The sequence below is a fragment of the Thunnus thynnus genome, chromosome 14, assembly GCF_963924715.1.
Source record: "Thunnus thynnus chromosome 14, fThuThy2.1, whole genome shotgun sequence".
Lineage (NCBI taxonomy): Eukaryota > Metazoa > Chordata > Actinopteri > Scombriformes > Scombridae > Thunnus > Thunnus thynnus.
The window spans coordinates 29,463,302-29,489,429 of record NC_089530.1 but is presented as its reverse complement, the minus strand read 5'-3'; the positions used below and the strand labels follow the sequence as shown (position 1 = coordinate 29,489,429).

The following is a 26,128-nucleotide window of genomic DNA, read 5'->3' as shown; positions in this document are numbered from 1 at the left end:
ATCTAAACACGTCCTCAATGCATCTTTGGTGCATTCACACCTGTACTTAGAGCTGTCCACTTGTGATCAGATCACCCAGGATACATTTTAATGCCAGGTGTGAAGTACAAAACATCAAAGACTAGTCAAATACTTTAATAATTTAAGTTGAGTCTTTTGTTGTATACACACACGCACACACTTTTACCTGAAGTTGCTCTCGCTGTATCGTGACCCTCCTCCGTGGTGCGTCCTGGTCCTGGACTCCACAGACAGGAAGTTGGTGATGTCAGGGTAGACGAGGGCGTGGCTCCGCTGGACCACATCTGGAGGAACCACAGCTCCTCTCTCTCCCCCTCGTCCTCCTCTTCCTCCACCTCCTCCTCCCTCTCCAGCTCCTCCTCTTTCTTTCTCTCCTCCTCCTCCTTCGACCTCCCTCGTGACTCCTCTCTCCTCCCGCTGGCCTCCCTGGTCCAGCTCATGGCTCAGCTCACGTTTGGTCCCCTCCTGACCACCGCAAGAGGAGGGCGAGGGGAGGCGCGTGTCCTCTCCGCACTCCTCGGGAGTGGTGTGACCCAGACCTAGGCCGAGCTCCCCTACCTCCAGATCCAGGGTGGTTTGGCCCGTTTCTGTGGTGATGCTGATGCTGATGTCAGGGCTGCGCTCAGAGGTCCCGGTGGTGGCCATGTTGGAGGAAGAGGAGCTGGGGTCCCAGGGAGCCTGCTCAGAGGACAGGATGTGTCTCTGCCACCGGAAGTCAGCCTCGTTTATCTCCATAGACTCTCGTGTCGACTCCGTCCCATCTTTCAGATCGTCCAGTCGCCGGAGGAGAAGCCGAGCCTGAAAAACAAATCTGCTACATTATTTCTCCAACATCACCTCCCACCTCTCTGAAAAGCTTTTGTCAAATGTTAGTGTGACCTCCTGTTGCGGCAGTATACCTGCTCGGGCTGGATGCCTCGTCCGTGTGACAGTTCGTCCAGCGCTCCCAGGAGAGCGCAGGCACAGGAGACAGAGGAGTAACACGCCTCAATGCCTCCCTTCATACAGGCCTCTGTCATCCCATCCATCACTCTGCAGGACAACGTGGACACACATACAGGTATATAAAGTCAGGATATTGTTTTATTGAAGGACACAGGAAACACCATCGTTTTAAAACTGACCTGCTGTTACTTTAGAGACTGAACTGGATTTTACTGTATATTTATTTTTGGATTGGACGACAATCTGCTCCGACAACAGCTACAGTTAAAATACTTAACTAGTGAAATATTTTTACATCTAGTGATTTACATCTTTAGAATTTTAACTTGTGCCATGCTAGTATTCAAATTATGGGAACTAATACCGCCATGTATGAATCTTCAAATCTCTCAAATATGATACAAGTTCTCATATATAGAAAAGGCTTCAAATACAAAAAAAAGAGAATCTCTGAGGCAACATGTTGTATTGTTTAACATTTAGGAAAAGCAGTCATAAATGTTAGCGGATTTATTTGGTAACTTATTCTAACTCTATTGTCCATCTGAATTCAGAAATTCCCAAATTAAACTCTTAATTATGATATTTCTAGAACTGAACGTGATCCAATTTGTTAAATTGATCCAGTTTGTGACAACCGTGACATCCTGAACCAGGAGTTTCTCTAGAGCTTAAATAAAGAATGAAGACGGACGAGTCACTGACAGTTTGAGCAGGTCCAGGTGGGACTTCCTCTTGGAAAAGGAGCGCTTCCTGGTTTCAGGTTCAGCCACACACGGACCAGCCAGGTCGTACAGCCGCTGGGGACTGCCCAGAATCTACAAAAATTCACAAAATCAAAGTCTCTTCATCAGATCGTGTCATAGACTGAGCTATCACATGAAGTAACTCTTTGTACTTGTCTAAGTATGCATATTTATATTATCTTAATCATATGATTAATATCTTAATCATGTTTCAGGTGTCTGCAAGAAGATGTTATGACATGCATTGGAAAATGGTGAGCAATAACGTCTCCTCTTCCCACCTCCTTCATGATGCGGATGGCCTCTGTGCGGTGCTGAGGAGGCGGATACAGAAGGATCCTGTGGTAGAGTGACTGCAGCACCGGTTTCATCGATTCCACACAGCTCACCAGACGCACCAGCTCTGCAGCGATGTAACACACCGTCCGCACTACCGGAGCAATCCTGGCGGGGGCGCTGGAGGAGCAGCCCGACCCTCTGCCTTGATCAGACACACCTCCACCAGTACAATCCATTTCCAGGCTGAATCCTGGCAGAGGAAAACACGAAACTACATCCCAAAATCATGTTCACAGAAAAACCTTCTGTCCACAGATTGAACTAAAAACACCTAAGCCAGAAAATCTAAAATAAATATTTAATTGATTATTATCTGTGATGACAGTCTGATGTGAAAGTTTCCCTCTAAATGATATTTCCACTCTTTTGAAAGAGATAGCATCAAGCTAAGTGCTGGCAGGAAAATCATTAGCTGGGTTTTGTTTCCAAGTTCTGGAAGAAAAAACAGACACTTCCTGATTTAAGAATTCCAGGCAGCACTTTTGTCCAAAATGGACAAAGACTGTGAACCCATTTAATTATTTAACTGCTACTTAGCTAAATGAGCTCATTCCAAAGCAATTACAATAATGTTGACATGAGACTTTATTAACTACAACTGCACTGAAATGATTAAGAAAATATGGGAAGTGTGGAAGAGTTTCATACTGTATTTTTTGGCAGGAGGGTTTTTACACTGAACAGCATTAAACAAGATGCAAAACAAGTGTCTTCACTTTTCAGTCAATTAAGTTGATTACTGATGTTTGTAGTTGTTTAAACTTTACATTTAAACATTAAACACTGACATTTAAACCAAAAAAATGTCTGGCTTAAGGACTCTATACTTATCTGTATTCCAACTGGATAAATGCAAAAATTATCACAACCACTGACGGAGGTTTCTTCAGGATGTTCAGTTACCTAGACTGAGTCTATCTGAGAGTCGTTCGCGGTCAAACGCCCCCATGTGGCCGTGGTGGGAGGTGATGGTTTTGTCATTGACAGGATTTCCCATGATCGCCACCAGGGACGGACACAGCTGCTTCCTGTGGGGGGGGGGGGGGGGGGGGGGGGGGTATTATTGGGGATTTTTTAAGGTTTGTTGATAGGTCGGAATACAGTAAATTATAAAATATTAAACGGAAGTTCAAGCACACAACAAACAAAATGAAAGCATAACATTTAAGTCACCATTGTCCAAGATAACGTTTATCCAAAAAAAGTCAAATTAGGTAAGCGACAGACCCACATACTTTGCTGTGTCAGAGATTTTTGTGTAGTATGGACGCACTTATAAAGTAATAAGTAATAAATTGTTATTTAAGTTTTTTAAACTCCTATTTTTTTTCTTTAATAGCCCTTAAGGACATGCAGGAGCTTCAGGAGGTACCATTTTTAATCCTTGATCTGAAAACAAATAAATACAACAGCTTATTCACATATTTTAGTGCACAATTAGAGAAGCGGTCGACAATCTTACCATACAAGGTCAGTGAAACCTCTGGACAGGTGCATTGTGGGAGGACAGCTGCTGAACATGGAGAGGATGCACTCCAGGTAAAGGAGCTGCAGGAGCTGGTTATCACTGGAGGGTGAAAAGAAACAGAACAGTCAGACAGCTTCTACTAATATCCAGCGTCCAGAATTATCAGGATACTCTGTCAATAATACTTAATCATTGCTCTGTTCTAATAATCCAAGAAGCAGGTTAAAGTGGAAAACTTTTGTTATTGTTATTAAATTTCTTTCCAAGATTCTTTGACCATCGACTGTTGTTGTTGCTTCATTTATCTTCTGACTAAATCAGCTAAACTGGAATTTGCAGGGTTTTAAAATGCAGCCAAGTCCACCTTAAACAGGTAATTCAAAGGAACATATTACACATTAGACTTTTGCTTTCTTTCTCATATAAACCTTTCAACTAACCAGCACAAATAGTGACAAGAGATGGAAACACGCGCTAATCAGAGCGGATTGATTAGCAATAACGTCAGCTTGTTACAGCAAAGATCTTTTCTTGGATACGTTTGAGTGTTTTTTTAGAGATACAGCTCTTAGATATATCTTTAGATATAGCTCTTTCAACTAGCCAAATAAAATCAATGTCCTGTGTGGTAACTGAGATTTCTTGGAGATTTGTCACGCTGATGATTCACAGATAAGAATATTAAACCAAGTCATGAAAAACTGCACTGTTACCTGTCCACTGACTCCAGCTTTTCACAGAAAACTGTCAAAACTGTCACCACATCTTCACACAGAGCGTGGCTGGTGGGAGAAATATCTGCATGCAAACACACATCATAATAAGGTTAATTAATCTCTTTTCAATATGTACATGAAGTGATAAAAAAAAACTCATTACTTTCCCCCGTCTTTCACTTTTTCTCTCTCCTCACCTCCCCATTTGTCTTGTAATAAATCATCTGAATCAATACCTTCTCTGTGAACCTGTTTGGCTCTCTGCCTGCAGAAGCGTTCACCTGAACTCTTCATGTGTGCAAGTGATTGTTTATAGCATCATAAAGAAGCTCTGCCAGCCTCTCTGCAAAGGTGTTTCTCACTACCTGCAGACTGGCGATTACAGTGACTTTGCAACACCCATAAAACAGTTTGTACTGCACACCTTTACATGTCTACACCCCTGCTAGCAGCGGAAAACAAAAATCACTGGATGGATGAAAGCTGCACACAAAACTTCCTGTTCTTATATACTAAGTTAAGATTTTAGGACATGTTAGACTCAGTTTGTTGGGCTCAAAATTTCCAGACTTCCTCTTACTTGTGCACACTCATACATAACAGGCACATTCCCAGGAAGTACAAGAGTGCTTGGCGCTGTCCAAATTAACAATTTATCGCATATACAAGGAGGTGCAATTGCACTTTTTGCAGACTTCCAGAGAGTCTGTTTCAGGGGTGCAGATTTTACCAACCTGCACCCCAACAAAGAGAAAAAAAGAGTTAAATACCTTCAACTGTCCATCTATAGTACGTTATATGATAAGCTATTACAATATGATAAAGATATGTTATATAATCATGCATTATTGTATGATCTAGGTGAGGTAATGAGGAGAGAGGCATACCTCTTCTCTGCAGCGGCAAAGCAGTCAGCTCATCTCCATCTGCACCCTGTGGAGGATGCAACACACAGCAGGAGGCATGTTTACTGTCAGGGTGTCTCTTTTGGGTTTTGTATCAACAGAACTGTCAGTTTGTTTGTATGTAACAACGAGGAACAACTGTGGTAGAGAGCTGAAGTGTTATAAGGTATTAGTTTTTGAGCTCTTGTATCTACTGATGAGTTTGTGTGTGTTGTTTGTCTGATTGTTTCTAAATGCTCCTTAGAAATAGATCCTTAGAGATAGATCCATTAAACCTGTGCTGCTCTCTGAAGACTCATCATGATGACAGTAGGATGAATGGAAAGTAAAGGTGCAGTCAGTAATATTTCACTGTCTCTTCGCTAAAAACGATAATAACTTTTAAGCAGTAGAGTTGCTAATCAACAGCAGTAACCACATTGTTACCTCAATGGCTGCTGAGAGGGGTTGCATCAAAAGTATGATTAATGTATCCCCAAATGACGTCTTCAATTTATTAGTTCGTCAACAGTCCAAAACCCAACGACATTCAATTTACAATTATATTAAATAGAGGAAAGCAGCAAATCCTCACATTTGAGGATCTAGAAAAGAGAATTTTTTTCTGCTTTTTATTTAGAAATTAAGTGATCAGATTTGTTTGTTTCAAGCTTTATAAAGAGACAGACCAGCTCAGTTTTTGTTATGAACGTTCAAATCTCCCAGGCACCCTGAACTAAATCACAGTGAGCTCTGCACTTTGACATAGTGTGATGGCACTATATTATAGTTTCTCTGTGATTCCATTTCCTACTTTAAACATGTGTGCGTATCTGTATATGTTTATACGTGTGCATGTGTATGTTGTGTGTGTTTTGTGTGCGTGTGTGACCTCTTGTCTGTGTCGAAGCTGTAGCGTCAGGTCTCCCAGTATCTGGCTCAGTGTAGCTCTGACCGCCGTGTTGATGCTGCGCTGGTGACAGCTGGACACGTAGGTCTCGATACACACCTGAACACACACACACACACACACACACACACACACACACACACACACACACACACACACACACACAATTACATCTATCAGTGTGTGATCCTTCTTATGTGTGAGTCACAAAAATGGAAAAGTCATGACGCACAGGCCCATGAAAGCATCGCAGATGGATGCTGAACTATCAGGGAGATTTATGGGAGGTTTCCATGGCGTCACAGGTTACCATGGTGACCAGACTAAAGACAGTTAAGGGGGCAAGAGGGTTGTATTGTCAGTGTGTCCAACATCTTCCTACAAGATTAGAAGGTCACAGAGTAAACACTGTGCATCACTGACAGGTAAGACAGCAGTTAGTCAGCCGCTGAGCACACACACACACACACACACACACACACACACACACACACACACACACACACAGCTGTATATAACATACTTTTTAATGGATGCTTTTATCAAAAGAGCCTGGCTGTATCATGAGAGTACAGTTTTAGGACATACGGTCCCAGTGGGAATAGAAACAGAGTGTTACAGTGGAGCCTCACTCTGATAACGGTTCAGATAGTAAAAGACCATAAAGAGCCATAAACACACTTACACACACACAGACAGACAGACAGACAGGATGCTTTATTCAGTCCCATCAGGTTGTTGCAGATTTAGTTGAGATTATACATCCCAACATATGTAAGGCAACTTTTTACCTTTTTTATTTTCTTTAAAATGAGAAGGAATTTAAAGAGCCACAATCAAAATATGCAATTAGTTCAATTAAGAATAAAAATTCAAAAAGAAAGGTTTATTTATGTAGGTAATGTGAGCGGTTGATTGGCCTTCTTGTAATAGTCAGTGGTAGGTATTCTGAGCAAAAACATTAGAACCGTGTGGAGGGACTTTTTCATCTTGAACTGAGTTTATCAGATTCTTATCTCCCAGGCCGCACACCACTCCACAGCTACCAACAAGCTCCACAAATAAAATGGCTTGAGGTATTAGCTTCAAATGGTTGTATTTATGTTGCAACAGTGTTCTTTCAGTGATCTTCAGTAAAAAGAGATACCGCTGGCGCCAACACTGGTTTTGTTTGAAATCTTTCTTGACCTGGACTCATGACAATGACTCAGTGATGATATAATCTGCTAGCATTATTTTGATTTGATCACATTTTGCAAAAATATTGCAATGATTTGACAAAACTGCAAGCTCTTATGTTAATGATGGGATTGGTTAAATTTGTGATCAATCTTCTGACTGCAGCGCCGCAAATTCCAAGAAGAACTGTTCAATCATCATTAATCCTTACAGAGGTAAACAACAACAGGGTTTATGACAAGAGGGACAAAACATGTCAACAATGAAAGGTCAGGACTTTTTTCACAAATTAACCGAGGTCTTTTCCTTATCCTCTGAGCTCCCAGGAGCTGAGATCAAACAGGCGCATCCTCGTGTAAAACCCCAAATAAACACCACGTCTGCTAATCGTATTCGAGTTTTAAGTCTTAGCAGCCCGAGGGACGTTTTACACCACCTGTGCCTAATCAATTTGTGATCAATAAATTCTGCATCATTACGCCTTACAGCCATAAAGAGTGTGTGTGCGTGTGTGTGTGTGTGCCGACTCCTAGAATGCAATTTCAACACCTGCACCGCCATCAGATTTAGCAAGCAGATAGGCCAATAAACAAGTGAAAGAGTCTCAGTTTCCCCCTAAAACCTATGAACTGGCAGACATAGAAACCTCTTTCTGAAACCTCAGTGTGTGTTTGAAGAGTCAGTTAGACTCTATTTTGGGTGACAGGAATCTCCAGGATCAATCTAGACAGGATCTCCAAGGGTATAAATTACAGAATTGCTGGGCAAATGACTACGTTTGTGCTCCTCAAGTTTGTAGAACTGTTGTCAAGTGTTACATGTTTCCACGCAACAGATATGATGGTATCAGAGGTAAAGTACAAACCTCCAGCTTCCAGTGATTGAAACTGAATAAATCCCTCATCGTTGCCAATACCTGCATTAAGAACCTGTACTGAGCTGCACTGTTTGTATGGGATGTTACTGATAATGGAGTGGTGCTGACAGCCTCTCCAGCCACCCTGAGTCATGACCCAACACAAACAGCAACAAACAGACACACCAGATGGCCGGCCCTGTCGGCACAGAGCCCATTAACACAACATGTTGACCAGGTTTTTATGAGCTGTTAATGGACGTCAAACATCACCTGGGTACAGAAGCTGCTAGAGGGAGGTGGTGTTAGAGAAAAACAATCAATGTGGAAGTGAGTTTTGGCATTTCGGTTTATGCTTGGAGATAACAGGGTGGCTGCTCCTCGGTCAGGTGGCAGGTCTGCACATTAATGACTAAGATGACATTTTTAACTGATTATATTTCTGCTAAGCTGGAGCACCTGCAGGAACCGGAGTTTTTGTTTGGTTTAGTTTTCCTGATTTTGACATAATGCTTTTTGCATGCATGTGACCTTTTCAGGGATTTACTGTTCAAGAAATCAAATACTTACCCCATATAGGCTTGATGGCTCTGAAAAGTGTGTCTTGCTAATTTGCGAAAGATGGTCGCTGTAGGGAGCTTGGATTCCAAGACAATCCAGTTTCATGGTGAAAAAAATCATTAAAACGACTACAGAAACTTCTTAACTCACTTCTACACGCATATGTTCTGCATGTTCCAAACACGCTGAGCTTGATTTTTGTTTCATCAGTTCATAAAACTTTGTTCCAGAACTCAACTGCTTTCTTTTTGTATGTCTTTGTGAACAGCAACCTGGCCTTTCTGTCTTTGAGGCTTGGTTTACATCTTCTGGTGACTGTGGTGATCTCCTGATTGTTTACAAGGAAACATGTCCACCTACATCCTGGAAAGCATTCCTGACTTGCTGTGCAGTCACAAAGGGCTTTTTGTTCACCATGCAAATGATTTTCTGCTGAAAAACAAGACTTCAGTTTGCCTATCAGGCTAATAGATCTGTTGAGGATGCTAAAAACCTGGCTCTTCACTTCACTCTGCAACACCTGGAATCAACTAACACCTACGCATGCATCCTGTTCATAGATTTTAGCTCGGCTTTCGACACCATTAATCCTCTCGCACTCTTCACCAGGCTTCAAGATATGAAAATCAACACAGTCCTGTGTTATTGGATACTGGGCTTTCTTAGAAACAGAATTCAATCTGTCAAGGTTAACAATGCTACATCACGCCTGGCTGTGTGTTATCTCCTCTGCTTTTTTCCATCTGCACAAATGAGTTTACATCTCACCACAGCTCAGTCAAAATATTCAAATATGCAGACGACACCACTATCACTGGACTTATCAATAACAATGACGAGATTCAATACCGCCAAGAGGTGAATCACGCTGTACATTGACGCAACTTTGTACTCAATACCTCAAAAACAATGGAAATAGCTGTAGACTTCAGGAGGAGGTCAAACATCAAAGCCCCAGTTCATATCTATGACCAACCCATAACCCTGACAGACTCCTTCAAATTCCTCGACACGTACATCAGTAACAACCTCAAAGGGAGCATCAACACCAACCACATCATCAAAAAGTCCCAACAAAGACTGTACTACCTCAGACAACTGAAGAAGTATCATGTCAAAAAACACCTGTTGGTCCATCTCTATAAAGCCATCATAGAGAGCATCCTCACATCATCTGTCACCGTCTGGTATCGGAGCTCAGACAGTCACACCAAGAGGAAACTGGAGTGGATTGTCACTAAAGCCTCCAACATAATTGGTCGTTACCTTCCTCCAATCAACTCACTGTAGTGTACCTTCAACCGAGCAGCTAAAATAACCAGCGACCCCACCCGCTCATCCCACCACCTCTTCTTCAATCCTCTGGAAGGCGCTATAGGTCCATATTAACCAGCACCACTTGATTCAAAAACATCTTCTTTCCTACAGCAGCCCCTTGCCATGAGATCCCATATACTGACCTTGATGCTCTGGACTGAACTCAGACTGGACTTGGTGCACTGGTACATTAATCATTGTACTTTCTGTCTGTTGGGCTACTTGATATGCTGGGGAACTCACCTGTACATATCATATATATTCACTGTACATACTCTCACATTCATGCATTTCCTTTGTGTGTGTGTTGTTGTAATGATTTATGGTGCCTGTTTGCTTGTTTTGTTCTTTCTTTTGCACTGGAACTGAGCTACCATGCAAACCATTACCACCAACACTGTTGCGTGGCAATAATAAAGTATCTACCTTTCTTGTGCTCCTCTGCCTACCAACTCATTTGACATTTTCTAGTTTTCTTGTGCACATTTGCTTTTTTAGAATGTACCCAGTTGTTGATTTTGGCAAACCAATTACCTTTGATATCTGATAGATTTTTGCTTTTTTTCAGCCTCATGATTAGTTTTTTTACTTGCATGGTCATCTCTTTACTCCTCATATTGACACACAACTCCACCTCAATCTAAATGTCAATTCTCCATCGACTCTGAGCTACGTGTGAGCTCTTTTGTGCTGAACTAAAGTTGAAATGACACAGCCAAGTGTCCAATTACATTTGAACCCCTAAACTTTGGGCACTATGTGTTAAAAGGGCTATTATCTCTCACACAGTTCTTTCTATATTGATGTAAACCTCCTCAAGTTCAAGCTGAGACTTGGCACTTAATGTAGTATCCAATTAATTGAATGTGCTGAGGAACAGAGCCTGAAGAAGAATAAATGTGTAATTGCCCAAATACTTCCTGTCTGGACTGTATAGCCAGTTTCTGAATGAAGTAATGACATACACATCAGTTGCAGAGAGGTAGATTATGTTGCAGAAGTGGTTTCAGGAGTTTCTGTGGACGTTTTGATATTATTTTCTGCTGTGATTTTGAGTCTGCATTCCCAGCTGATTACAGCTGCTGTCCAATGTGTTGGAGCAAGTCAAAACCTTTCAGATCCACCTTTTCAAGCCCTCAGAGAGCAAGTGTTTGATGCACAAAATGTGGAGCATTCCTTGTAAGTGTTGCAGAGCTTCAGAAAATCCACTAATATCCAGAGAGCACCTCTACAAAAGAGGTATAGAGGAATATCACCCTCCACTCAAAGTCAACACTTTACTTTAATCTTTAGTCTGCACTTCATTATTAGTCTTGAACATGTAGTTTGGTGGATTATATTTATCAGTTTTTTCATTACCACTGGAGACATTATAAAGATTAAGTAATATTGCAAATCTACAACTGGGATATGCGGTTACACATCATTGATTGTGCAACCTGAAAGACAGAATGACTTGATTAATAATGCTTTTACAATGATGGTGGTTACATTATATATACCTCTGAAATAGAGGTTAATTTACAGTCCACTGTTAAATTCAACCTGTTGATGGCCGTAGCACTGCAACAACTCTAAATGGATGTCTTGTGCATTAATTATAATCCCAGCAGATCATATTTACATTATCTCATTCACTTTGTAATATTAAAAACAACAAGGCTTCACACTGAAAATGATTTTCTAGATCACAACATGCAAATTGTCAAGAGATACTGAAATGATGATCATTATTAAGCCTTTTTTCAACCTGCTCCGTGCTGTGTTTACTCTCAATAACCAGTACAGATGACAGAAATGTAATTTTTAAATTATAATTCAGTATAATAAACATATTTCATCCTCTATCTACCATCTTCAGTCCTGTCGGAGAATTATGACTCTTTGTTTTATGGCAAATCTCCTAATCTTATTGTACTTTACAAAATCCTCTGATTTCATGCTTGCGTGTGTGTTTTTGTGTGTGGAGAACCACTCATCTCAACCATCTGAATAATAAATGAGATTACAGCATGAGACAAGGCCATCGGGTGAGCAGGGACAGAGCTAAGCTTCACCTTTAAAAACAGACTGAGCTCATGTACTGCTTGCTATGCTAGCCACTCCCTTTCAGGTTTAAAAAAGGAAGTGCACTATCTATCATTTGTACAGTCTGGGACAGTGGAATCAATACTGTGACCACGAGACGCTGCATCCAAAAGCCAGACAGTACAGAATCCTGCCTGAAGATTGTTTTATCATCACGTAAAGTTTGGTAATGCTCCAAAAGGGAGAAGCAAAGAAAAATGGTAAAGATATTCCTTTCAGAGCTCATTAAAGCTCATTTTGTTTTAAGTCTCCGATTCAAGGTCTGTAACACAACTGAAGACTGAAATGTGGTTATTTCATTCTAATATCAGGTACATGAAGCAAAAATTAGGGGGAATACAAACAGTCATATCCAGTGGTGGACAAAGTGTGCAATAAGATCTTTACTTAAGCAGAAGTAACTACTACTCTGTTACAAGTATAAGTAATCTATTTTAAGTTTTACTGGTATTAGCATCAAAATATACTTTAAGTACCAAAATTAAAAGTATTCATCATGCAAGATGGCCACTGTGAGACTAATATATTATTATATTATATATCACTGCATTATGGAAATTGATGCGTTAATAAACAAACATCACTTTAATGTTGCTGCAGGGATCATTTTAACAAACTATATACTGCTGGGTAGCTTAGTCTGTACTATTATATCATAATTTATTTGTGGATTATATTTTGTATTAGTAATCTGGATCTGAAAAGTACCATAAAATGGAATTACACAAATAAAGTACAAGTACCTAAAAATTGTACTTAAGTAAATGTACTTAGTTCCTTAACTTAACTTAGAAACCTTTAATGGCTAAAACGCTGGTCATAACTCAGATGCATTTTCAAACACAGCTATCACTCTCAACATCAGCAAACTAAAATAACCATATCTGCATTTTGTTGATTATTACTGCAAAGGTTGTTGCTGGATGCAGGCTGTCCTACCTCAGCGATCTGGAGGATTGAGTCTCCGTTAATGTCAAAGTTTGGTGAGTAAGTGATGCACAGAAGGACCTACACACAGGAGACAGAAAAGAGAGGCTAAAGTTTATTTTTTTAAAGAGTTATAAGTTACAGATGAATGTTTCTTGTACTCTTTATAACACAAGTGGAGACAAATTCAACAGCTCAGGGAAAACGACTTGAATTGATGAAACCTCATCACAATCATAAACAGTTGCTCACAAAGTTGCTCCATATTAGGTTGAACACCAGTTGGCAAGAAACGTCAGCTACAAAAGAGACAAACCAACATGAAACAACTAACAGAGCTCTACAAAGGGCTAAATTACAGGAAATCATCCAATAAAAACCTGCAATGCAGGTTATATTGTCTCGATGCAGAGCTAATTAGCACATCAAGCACATTTAAATCATTTAAATGTAGACCTACTGTATGCTAGCGATGTGCAGCTGGAATATGTAAAAAGTAATCCAGATATTATAACAAATGAGTCCAGATATTACAAGACTTGGACTGGGTTTAGGGGCAAAACAGCTTGTTCGCTCATGTCCTGGTTTTTACCTTCATGACTTCCACCTGCAGGTCCTCATGGAGAGACGGGGTGACTCTGACAGCCTCCAACATCTGGCTGAGCAGCTGTTTCTCCAGGACCTCCACCTCCACGCCAACCCCGCCCACAAACCTGTCCTCACACAGGAGCTTCTGATGGAAACAAGGCGGATGGAAGGAAGAGAATTTCAAAGAGCAGATCACTACTGCTGTGGTTAAAAACATCACACTAATTAAACATGGAATTCTTCACATATAAGTATGTCTGCACAAATCAATACTTTATACATGATTTTCTATAGTATGGGTTACATCATGTGAGACAAAAAATACTTCTTGCACGTGCTTGCAGAATATTGTAGTGTTGGTGCAACAGATTTTTACCATTTCACTATTTTTCAGTGTTTGCAAAGAAACTGCTTAAATGGGACAAATTTTGATGTTCATGAGATTAAAAGTCAGATTATGTAACTTTTGCCACTGAGGCGATAAGTGACAATTCTTTACCTCTAATATGATCATATCTGTTACATTGCATACAAGAACTATACTGTATATGTATATTATAGTACCTGCATGCCACTTAGAGCCGTCTGTCCCAGTTTGGTATTTTTAGACTCCAGAGCCATCTGTAGGGGCAGCAGACATCGCTCTCTGGAAGCACAAGCAGAAAAACACAAACTGGTTATAACAACTGTTACAATTAATGCTTTCAGTGCAACGTACAGCGCCACACAGTGTAGTAAAGAAGTACATAATATTCCATATCACCCAATATGCTGGTGTTCTCATCATTCTGGATAAAATTCAGCCACAATCAAACTAAAAGTAAACAGATGAGATAAAAAGCGGAAATTACTTCCATGTAAATTTGCATAAAAAACAACCAGGAGACAATCCTAACAGGTGTTTTAAAACAAAGTGAAAAACATGGAAAATTTGAGGGTAGATTTGAAAAATGACTGTAATAAACACAAGTGTAACAAGACTGTTGCAAGAATCACATCTATGATCAGAAAGTGAAAAATCCAACTGGTTTTTCTCCTTGTTGCATCTGAAATATGTCTTAAAATTTTTCCATGTTACTACCCAGTGGTGTCTTATGTATGTTAAACCCCAGTCAGCTCTACAGAGCAAACTGTAGCCAGCAGGAAAGGTTTACATGAGGCTGTATAAATCTATGAGAATTGCTATTGTTCCATGACTTCAATATTTAATACCAAGTAAGATTTTGAGGGGCTGAGGGGGAAAACGGATCAGCAGAACACGAGAAAGTCTCAGAATTTGACCTTCATCGTGAACTCCACATCCTCCTCCGTCTCTCCTGCTCTTAGCGATGATACGCCGTACACTTCATCTTCAGGATATCAAATCACAGCTGAGGGGGAAACGATTTGTGTGAGCTTCTCTCCTCTGACTTGACATTTCATAAACCACAGACACACACAGAGCTTCTCTAATCGGGGTGAGACGTGAGCGTCGGAGATGGAAATCTGTTTGTATCTGTGTCTCCTTCCTGTGTTTCCCTCGCCTCGTCTCTCCTCGCTCTGATGCCGAAAAGGTCACCGTCTCCACCGGTGCTAGAAGTTACTCATCACTCTGTCATACTCAAATATATATATTTTATTGACATGAACAGGAGAAAACCCATGTTTAAGTAATATTGTAACAGCAGCGATCAGCAATTAGCAATAAGCAGCAGCTCGTTCATGGTTGACAAATCTGTTCTGGTCAGACAAATCAAATTATGTACATTTGTTATTCATATTGTACATTTATAAGAGATCAACAGGTCATATTTATTGGGATTAACATGAGCCTCGTGTTTATATTGTTATCTACTGTAGATTAATGAAGAGTAAAAGATTTGATGTAATCTATAAAAGGGAAAAGTTCAGCTTTTGTTCTGGGGCCAAATGTTTTTGTTGGAGGGCCAGATTTGGCCCTCAGGCTGCTATCTGCTTGCCAATGTTGTACAGGCTCTGGTGATTATATAACCAAAACCTGATATCTAGTAATAATCAGCTATATAGCCCAAAATACAATCTGTACAGCCTTCAACACCCCCTATCTTTAAATCTTCAGTTTAGGTGAGGAAAGATTCCACAAAAATCCTTAATTGGGAATGAAATTTAAGAAACTTCTAGAGGAGCAACTGTGGAGGGATCCCTCTTCCTGGAAAAACAGATAAAGTAGCAATAACTACAAAGTAGCAATGTCATCTACTGTAGTACCACAAATACCTTTCTCTGTTCATACAGAAGTTACCAGTTTCCTGAAAAGATGATGGCACCTTTTGTGTACACTCGCTCAGTAAGTTCTATTAGATCCTCCAGAATATCCTCTATACAAGATTGTACCATACCATTTCATCGCACTGCATTTGGGCAGTCAGCTTTCTGTGTGAAAGCCACCACTCAATGGAATGCCCTACCTGATTATATGACAGTGATTATATGACATTGATAGTAGTTCTATCAATGCATTCAAGGCCAAATTAAAAAATCAACTAAAGACGAATCAGCTGTGTGACCACAGAGCCTACATTATTACTACTACTTTACATTATTAATTGACATTGTGGGTGTATGTGATGTGCTGTTGTGTGTAGCTTTGTATTTTGTATGGTTTGATCTTTGTGTTTTGTTTTGTTTTTTGCTTTGTACTGTTTGTTGTTGTGCTGTTGTGTGTTTTGATTATAATGGACTACAGATGCAAATTAGCTTCAAGCTAACTCCGGTGCAGTGTATCATTTATGCTTAATACTGCACACACTGTACTGTTCAATAAATCAAATCAAATGGCGCTTATGTATTTTGTTATCAGTTTAAAACGTTGCCTGTCACCAATGCTTGGTGCTGTCGGAAGGTTCAGATTTAGATTAAGTACTGATCAAAATCTGAACTTTACGTTCCTGCCTCTGCCTTGCAATTTCCACTTCTGGCATCATTATCAAGCAGGTTGCACAAAAATATTTGACAGTTCTTCACTGAACCTCTCATACACCTGACTGGATGATCCACTCAGTACTAGTACTGCTAGATTTTCATCAGACTTTGCTTCCAGATTGCAAATGGTAATGTTTATTAGTTTAGCACGTGTTAAGCAGCACAAAACACAAAGTACAGATGAAGCTGATGGGGATGTCACCAGTTTTGCAAGTTATTTGCTCATAAAATCAAGTTATGGGACAAAGTAAAGTTTTGACCTGATTATAGTGATGGGTGAAAAGTTAAAGGAGGAGAACATGAAGGTCTGTACAACATTTCATGGCAATCCATCCAATAGCTGTTGAGATATTTTAGTCTGGACGAAAGTGGTGGACTTTCAGAGAATATCAACATTTCCATCCGTGTCCCATGCCTCTAATATCAGCAGCTTTGACTACTTTGTCTTTATTAACCAAAACTTTTCTTTTTGTCTCCTTTTCTTCTCGCAGCATGTGTGTTTGATTCTAGAAAGGCAACACGGATACAAACGAACATTTTAATCAACTTTGGCGCATTGCACAGACATGTTTATTGAGAGATTCAATGAATAAAATATATAAAAAATAACTTCAATCAGTTAAAAATAAAATTTCTTACTTACAAAATCCTTTTTTCCTCAAACTAACCACTATAGTGTTGGACAGAGTCAGTTACGTAACTCAGTAACTGTGTTTGAACCACAAAGTTGAAGTTTTTTGGGTTTTTTTTTCCATTTCTTCACTCTTTCTTTGTTTTGTCCTGTGCTGTTACACTTGCTCGCTCCTTATCTCCCTCTTATTATTTGTAGCTGAGTGAGTCACCGTGCTCTGCTGCTGATAACAAGCTACCGTGCTTCATCTCTGAGTTCTCAGGCTGCTCCGAGCTGTCACAACTACACTGGTTCAAAATGGACTGCGAGGAGTCTTTCTTGGCACGCTTACCAACAGTTCTCAAACAGTTTCAATGAGTTCAGATTCTACATATGAGCATTTAGAGAGCAACAAATAATAAACCACAAAGAAAACCACACACAGGTGAAGCATCTAGTCCCAAAAGACACAAAGAAATTTGAAAAAAGAAAAAAAAAAAGAAGTACAAGAATATCAAACTACTTAAAAAGACACATAACCCATTTAACATCTGCTAAAAATATTCAAAAAAAAAACCCCAAATTCAATTATTTATAAAAGAACATAAATAAAAACATCCTTCATTAAGGTAATTATTCAAAGTTGTCATTATTACGTCAATCAAGAACATCCCATAGCAGCTATCCTTCAGAGAGAACCATTGTTTCATCCTATTTTCTCCTGTCAGTCAGTTGTAAGAGTACATCTCATCTTTGTTCTAGTGGCTGAGAGCCAATTTTGTCATAAGAGTCTTGAAATCTTTTTCGTACAGACAGGGGAGCACACTGGCTGAAAACCATTGCACTACATTACAAAGACATTATCATCAATATTTAATCTTAATAAAACAATAAGGGTTGTTGGATGAATAATTCACGTTGCGTTGAGCTGCTGTAGCCTCCAGAATTTATGGCACCTTCATCACAGTCCGACAGCCACCAGCAGCAGCTCACCGTTCACATTTTCATTTGACATTTAATACATTCAAACACTCTTAGCCAAACACGGGAAGAACCAGCGTCAGATTCAACCTGCAAGCAAGCTGCAGGAAACAGAAAATCTATGATATGGGAAGACACAGTACTTAAGTTTGAACACAGGGTTTGTCTACAGTCACTGTGAACAGCTGTCTGCTTTTTTAAATGTCCAGATTGATTTTCTCAACATAATTTAATAAACATGAATGGGCTAAAGTCAATGACAGGAACACTTGTAAAATCTAATATAATAATGCTGCAATAAATTCTGCCTTTATGAAGTTTGTAATGTTCAGTTTTTGACTCAAGTCTATGGTCATTTTTGAGGCCTTGCACAGTATTCTAAGGTTCAATATTATGCTTTTTATTTTAGGAATCCAGTCATTTATCTGTGTTTCTTTTAATGTTGCAGGATGAATGAAAATCAGATCTATTTACAAAAATCTGGGTGAAAATCAGCTGATAAAGTTTGCAGTACAAACACTGCAGATTAACTGCTGATTGTGTCTTTGGATTTACTTTGAGGAACTCTGGCACACGATCAACAGCTCATTTCTGTTCTTTTCTATTAGTACAAGGTTACCTCATTTACAATAAACCACTGTGATCAGTGTATTGTTGACACAGGAAGTTCACTTTTGGGTGTGCGGGGAGATAAAATCAGAAAGAAAATCAGTTATAGACAATCTGCTCCTTTTTTTAAACTCAGTGAAAGTCGTTAAAAATGAAAACAACGACCTTTATGGAATCTTGTATTATACCAATTATACTGTAGTTTAGTCCAATTAGAGCTGCAACAATTAATTGATTAATCCTTTAGATGATTGACAGAAAATGATTGGCAACTATTTTGATAATTGATTCATTATTTAAGTCATTTCTTTAAGCAAAAGTGTCCAAAATTTTCTAATTGCAACGTCTCCAGTGTGAGGATTTGCTGTTTTTTTCTGTTTTATATCCATGTTAACTGAATATCCTTTTGACTGTTAGTTGGACAGAACAAGACGTTCAATGACATCAACAAGGACTCTGGGATAATGTGATGGGCATTTTTTTTTCTCACAATTTTCAGACATTTTATAGACCAAACGATTAATGGATTAATTGAGAAAATGCTCTGCGGATTAAACGATAACAAAAATGTGCTAATCTCCAAAAATCAGTAATTGTTACAGGACTGTTGTATTGGACTCCTGTAGTCTAAGTTCATACTGTATGTTCTCTACTGTAGTGATGTTACAGCTGTGTTTTCACTGAATGTTGCTCGAAGCCACACTTCCCAATTTCAGTCTTTAAGTTCAATATTTGCATTATCATCCCAGGTTTTATTTCATCATTCAAATTCATTCAAATCATACATTCTGTGTAAAACAGAGGTGCGTAAGCCACGGGGCCCAGGCAGTTTGAATTTCAATATTGAGTTATCTATTCCCTGCAGTAAACACACAGACTGTGCAGTACGTGCAGCTGGAAGGCAAAGCTAACAGTCTCACCACTTTAATCAAGAACTTCAGCTGGTCTAACAAACCTTCAGGCAGCCAATGTTTAACAAATTACATGTCAAATGTGGTTTTATGATCTTTTTTTCAATTACTATACTTTGTTGTTTCTTATTTAGGTTTTGTCAGGTTTGCTATTTTCTGCTACAGCGATTAAAACAAGTCTTAACTTCATGCCTTCACAGTTTTCAGTTGAAGTGATGTGAACTGACTTGGAATGAAATTTACTGCGTGTCATTTAACTTACCGAAGTTGTGAAGGGGAAATCTTGGCTGATCCGCTCTGAGACTCAAGTGTTTCTGTAATTTAATGGAACAAAGAAAGAGAAACATTGTGATTAATAACACCTGACAGATGTGCTGGAAAGTATTCTGTTTGTTGAGCTCATAAAGTGAGAAACAAGAGATTTTCTTTACCCAAAAGACAAATCTGGTTCCCCACACAACAGCTAATGTTAACAGTTTTTGGCTTGGCTTGTTAGTTAGCTAGTTAGCATAGAATTAGCTATGAATGAAAAGCTGCGTTTCAAATGGATATGTTTAACTCCATATGAACACCTCTGTGCTAAAATTGTTAAAGGAAAAGGCTGATGATGTTATATATTTTTCTCGTCAAAGAAAAAACTCGTCTGTGCATCCAAAGCCTCATATATCTTATTTCTGCCTGCCGTAGAGCTCCATGTTGTCCAAAAACTATTTAAAAAATGAGTTACAGTGTTGCATTGGGTGACATATTCCTTCATTACCATGAACACACACACTGTAGTTTATTTTGACTCCACCCTACACACACCTTCCTGCTGCCATACAGTAACTACTCACTGGAGCACCAAATGTGTATTAATCCACCACTGAAAATAGTCCCCAAGAAACGGACTTATTTCCTCCTGTTTGCGTAAAATTGTGTAAAACTGCAGTGCCCAGCTGTTTTAGGAAATTATTGACCCTTTTTAAAAAACGAAACTACATATTTATTACCCCTTTTTAAAGAATTACGGCTTCAGTAACAATGAATGATATTCAGAAAATGCAGAATAACTCCAGCTTTGTCCTTTAGGAAACTACATATCAAACGTCTGTTATTACAGCTTGTTAAAAATAACGCAGGAAGCGTCTTCACGCTGAGATGACTGTATCTCGGAAACCTTGAGATATTTAACCTTAGTTTCCAAGCAGGGACATACTACTGCATTTTTTACCAGGAGAAACTTGAAATATGAGACTTGCTGACATCTCTAAAAGACAGCATAAATCTCCTGTTACTCTGCACAGGCTGTCCTGAGTGTGTGTGTGTGTGTGTGTGTTTCAAAGTTTAGTGTGCATCAGCCTTGCCCTTGCACTGTTTATTGCCATGCATGTGCTCTATGTGCGTGCGTGCATGTCAAAGGTGGCGTTCACTTGGGGCATTCAGAGACAACTACAAGCTGCACATTGACTAGTGTTACGGACGTGTCTCCAAGCGTTTTGAAGCAGCCTTTAAAGTCAAACTAATGGAGTCCACTTCACCCCCCATCAGTCTGAAAAGCATGTGATACTGTTTTGACGTGTCACAACCGAGACCTCAATTCATACATCCGTCTTTCATTTTTGTTTCCATGTATCTGCAGGCACTTTGGTCATGCCCTGTTAGGTTTAAATATGCCCTTCTGTTCCTGCACTAAAACAGTCTGTGTGTGTGTGTGTGTGTGTGTAAGATTACATGATTCTCCCTTCATCAGCACAATCTGTGCCAATTCATTACTGCTGTCTCACCTGCCACCGAAAAGGTCAGGCTTCATTAGTATTGATAATATCACCAGTAACGTCAGTAGAAACGATTTAAAATTGATATCGTAGATTTTTTTTTGTGAAGACGTCACATGTTCTGAGAGCAGCTTCAGAGGCCTTTCTGCCTCACAGAGGAAGAAGCACTGAACTATGCAGACAGACCGAAATAAGTCTGACAGCCTTTTCTTGTTAAAAATGTTCTTCATGGTTTCCTACCTTAAGTCTAAGTACTGAGAATATTTCTAAATTAAACAACCCTTTCATTGGGGTGAGAAAAGGCTAGTGAGTCAGCAAAAGCTCCATTCTTAATGATTATTTATTCTGTTGTTGTGCTGTTGTGCTTTTCTTCAATTGCAGTTCAGAAACACAGATGGTCTCAGGTCCTCTCTTGTACAATAAAACAACTAAAGCAATCATTTAATAGGACTAAAACCTAAGAGCACAAACTATATTAGTCTACTTAGTGTGATAAAATCACCACGTTTTCTCATTAAGGATCATTAACACTAGAAGCCTTTATATTTATTTTTATACGCATCTTCAAACACACACACACACACACACACACACACAAGCAGACTAAAATATCACAGACTGTACTGTGCCATATGTTCTGCTGTGCACTCAGTTATGCATTATGTCATCATATGACATCAGCCTGAGAAACCGATATAATTAATCATTAATCATCTAATATTATACAAGAAGCTCCCTACATACAACTTCTTCTAGTTCAATAATATTCCTATACGGACTTTACAGCATGTCTGTAATACTCAGTAGTGAGTTTATAGTGTAGCCTACTTATTGTACTTTATATCACTGTTTACATTCTGTGACATCACTGTTCCTATAGTTCACTGTTTTAACATAGTAGACTCCTGCTATTGAGCTGCAAATCCTCAAACCCCATTCATGTTTACACAGGGTAACTATAAAAGGCAGGGTTGTGGTTGTAGAAGTGAATGGAGGATCATCTCACCGTTGTCCACGGTGACACAAGCAGTGTAGCAGGGTGAAGTTGACTTTACTAACCTTCCTATATCTTATTCATACTCCTCAATCTGCCCTTACATCCATTATTAAGACCCTTAACAACTTTATTTAACGCACATTTAAGCAACCTAACCCCTATGCCTCCGATTTAAGATAATAGTAATCAGTGAAATTAGGGAAGTGTGACACTGTAAAGCTGTTTTTAAATAGGAAGGTACTTTTTAGGTGTTTATTGGGTGTTAATCCACTCACATTACATGTCCCTAAAGGGATATATTCGATTTCCCTCAAACAATAAGTGTTTTCCATGTGTATAATTTTTTCGATGGCCCTACTAAACAGATATGCACCCAAGCAGAACTGTACTGTGCCTCTCACAAACAATCTGAGCAGCTATATAGGCAGAAAAAGTGCCTATATAGTGCATTCATGTGCAACCATATACACAAGAATAACATGACTTAGCTTATTGGATGTTATCTTAAATTAAGAACTAGATGCTGCAGAAGATGTATAGTCAGAATTCATTAAAAATTAAAGTTCTTATGCTTCGTTGATCCCATGAACCGGCACCTAAAGACAGAAGGTGCACCTTTTTTTTTTTTTTTTCTCATTTATTTATTTATTTATTTGGATGTTGGAGCTTCCCTCAGCACATGGACAGCCCCCTTCACCTCACAATCAGTCCCCTGGGGCTGACTAATATTCTCAATTAGTGGAAATATTCCTCTGTAACTCGTGTTTTCTTGCATTATTTCAGCACCATCTAAGACAGAGGCCTGTGGGACTATTGTACCTATGTAAAGCTAGCAGGTGTACAGGCTACAGTCGCATATTTCTCCCATCCTTTCCTTCCCCCCCCCTACTCCTGCAGCCGGGCAGCCGGGAGTCTGCTGTGCACTCACCGCAGGCGTGGACGCAGGCATCGCGGATGGCTTTGTGCTTGTGGCCGGACGCGTCTTTCTGCAGCTTTCGCAGGATTTCCTCCATGCTGGCTCCCAAAGACTTTAAACGGCTTTATAATCTTAAAAGGACAGAGACGCGGCCGGGTCTGGAGGGTTTGTATACCTACGTGGTGGTTTGTCTGTGGTATTTTAAGGGTGCAGTGACAGTGACAGCATCCCTGAACCCCCCCTGATGAAGGCGATGATTCATTCCCAACGAGCAGCCAATGATGTCAGGCCAGCCGTCAGTCCTGTGGAGGTGGAAGGAGGAAGCGCCTGTGTTTCTTTACATTAATCCAACGCTATGGCTTCCCGGCAGAGCAGCGACACTCTGACATATGAGCAATAATCAGCATAAACTGGATCATCCATCCAGCGCTATATAATTTCAGTGAATACGCCCTTTTATCGTCCTCGTCTGTCATTTATATTCCTCAGCACTACCGTGTTTCTGGAATCCGTTCCAGCTGATACTTGTGTTCTTCACGGTGTCCAGATCCGGTTCCTTCAATCCTCCAAATCAAGCTTCCTGCACGCCAGGAAATCACTACCGCTCAACGGGATGAGAGACTTCCGCTAAAAGTGGATTTCTCTCCAACCTGGCAACACAGTATTTACACCGTTTCCCTGTGGGGAAGGTTGAAAGTGTGGCAAGCGGGATGGAGTCACTGGAATGGGATTTCCTGTCTCTGCAGGGTGACAGGTGGAGGAAGCTGCGCTCAGGCGATTCCGCCTGTCACCGACAGGGACAAGAGAGTGAAATACTTCATTTATTTTATTTTATTTTAATTTAAATCATATTGTGCTTGGAGCCCATATTCTCTTTGGATGCAACTCAGTGTGTTTATGTGTTTGAACACTTGAATAGGACAACTGTACAAACATACAGGCAACAAAGAGCATTAAACAATTAAAGTATCACATTCAGAGGTTCAAACATTTAAGCCAAATGACTAAATGAGGCTTAATTATACACGAGCCGAGTCCAACAGTTTTATGCATTTGTAGTTTTTAAGCAAATAAACATAGTTGAGTGAGAAATCTATTTATACACAGTATTTGCTTGGTTAAAGGACAGGTTCACAATTTTTCAACAACAGTCAGGTGTCCATATGAACAGTGAAAGAGGTTTTCCTCGCTGTAATCACTCCTCCTGTTCATACTGGATATTAAAAGATCCTTCAAATGTGCTTTCAGTGTAAGTGATGGATAAAAGTTGATGTGAAGCTTATATGAGGCTTCAGCAGACTGAGTTAGTCATATCAAGCGGATATCTGACACATTTACAGTCTTTTTATAGCATCAAATTCCCTCTTTGTGTTTCCACGGACAGTGTTTCCCTGTTGATCTGCGGTGGAAGTATAGTAACAAAAAGAGGGAATTTGGCAATAAAAAGACTGTAACATTGAAAGATATCTACCTGATTTGACTCAAGCTTCATATTAGCTTCAGATAAATGTTTAAATACATGTTTGCACAGAAGAAGGACTGTGGATTTTGTCCCCCATCACTTATATTGTAAGTACATTATGAAGGGATCTTCTAATGGTCAGTATGAACAGGAGGAATGATTACAGCAAGATTAACATGTTTCATTGTTCATTTGGGCTCCTGACTGTTGTTGTAAGACAGACCTTTAATGAACCTTTAATGATTTCAACAGTCAAACAGGAAGCTGCTCATTTATTCTAACAGACGAAAGCTTTGAGGGGCCAAACCCGAAATAAATATCTAAGACTTTTACTGTTCCAGAGTACAAAATGGTCATAATATAAGTCTGTGAAGGCAGAATATATTGAGGACATTCTCATATCCAAGTTAAAGGAGGTTTGAGTGAACCAGAGAGTCATTCATTCCTTTTGTGTTATAATACAGGCTGGTAATGTCCTGTTTGCTCTTATCATGATAATGCTCTTATCAGATGTTTTTTGTTGTAGCCTACTTGGTGATTTGTGCTTTTATGTAACATTGGTGCTTATGTGGCTGCTATTTTTTGTGAACCCCATCTGCAAGCCAGATTTTTCTCATAGTATATTCAGACTAGGGATGTGCAGATGGCCCAGTATTTGTATTTGTATCTGTATTTGTTGAAGCAGCAAAATTATTTGTATTTGTATTTGAATAAAAGTGGAAAGAGGTTTAAAAATCCTGTTTTTGTTTTTATTATGTTTTTAATTTTAGAAAATTAAAGTGTTACAATAAGTGTTCATGAAGTGTTGCCTTGGGAGCACTTCATTTGTGTCAGTAGCTCAGTTTTATCTCTGGGGAACACCCCCAACTCCAGGACTGATGTCCAAATTAGGAAATGTGCGTCATGTAGCAGGTGGATGTGACTCCCCTAGTTGAGACCTGCTGATAGACGTAACAGTGGAGCAGAGGAGAGAGACTGAGATAGTGATGTAACCGACCTGTGCGCCGGTATTTAACATGTTTTTTTTCTTTCTTCCTGAAAACAAATAATTCTTAAAATATTTGTATGAAACAAATATTTGTAAAAAAAAAAAAAAAAAAACACTATTTGTGCTTTGCCGAATAACGTATTTGTATTCCGGCACACCCCTAAGTCAGACTGAACTCATTTTTGAGAAATTAGATTAACAACATGGCCAAAAGTATGTGGACACATATACATTGCATGAGCATTAATCTGCTGCTGTAACAGCCACAACTCTTTTTGGGAGACTTTTCAGAAGATGTTGTAACCTGGCGGCAGGGATTTGTTCTCACTCAGCTGCAAGAGCATCAGTGAAGTCCAAGTCTGATGTTGGGTGATGAGGCTCACAGTCGATCCTGTTCATCTCCAAGGGGTTG

General features: G+C 39.5%; 1 protein-coding gene across 1 annotated transcript in view; it reads right to left on the bottom strand.

The window, feature by feature from the left end:
- arfgef3 (ARFGEF family member 3) overlaps positions 1-24,699 on the bottom strand; it is a 66,681-nt gene extending 41,982 nt beyond the window's left edge. The window contains exons 1-14 of the mRNA XM_067610862.1: positions 23,279-24,699; positions 19,859-19,910; positions 14,110-14,191; positions 13,550-13,690; positions 12,970-13,038; positions 6,012-6,128; positions 5,123-5,168; positions 4,233-4,317; positions 3,514-3,618; positions 2,955-3,079; positions 1,994-2,241; positions 1,672-1,784; positions 921-1,053; positions 188-819 (exon numbers count right to left, since the gene is read on the bottom strand). Of these exons, the coding sequence (XP_067466963.1) occupies positions 188-819; positions 921-1,053; positions 1,672-1,784; positions 1,994-2,241; positions 2,955-3,079; positions 3,514-3,618; positions 4,233-4,317; positions 5,123-5,168; positions 6,012-6,128; positions 12,970-13,038; positions 13,550-13,690; positions 14,110-14,191; positions 19,859-19,910; positions 23,279-23,363 (2,033 nt within the window). The 5' untranslated portion in view covers positions 23,364-24,699. The remainder of the gene's footprint in view (positions 1-187; positions 820-920; positions 1,054-1,671; positions 1,785-1,993; positions 2,242-2,954; positions 3,080-3,513; positions 3,619-4,232; positions 4,318-5,122; positions 5,169-6,011; positions 6,129-12,969; positions 13,039-13,549; positions 13,691-14,109; positions 14,192-19,858; positions 19,911-23,278) is intronic.
- Between the last annotated feature and the right edge of the window lie 1,429 nt (positions 24,700-26,128).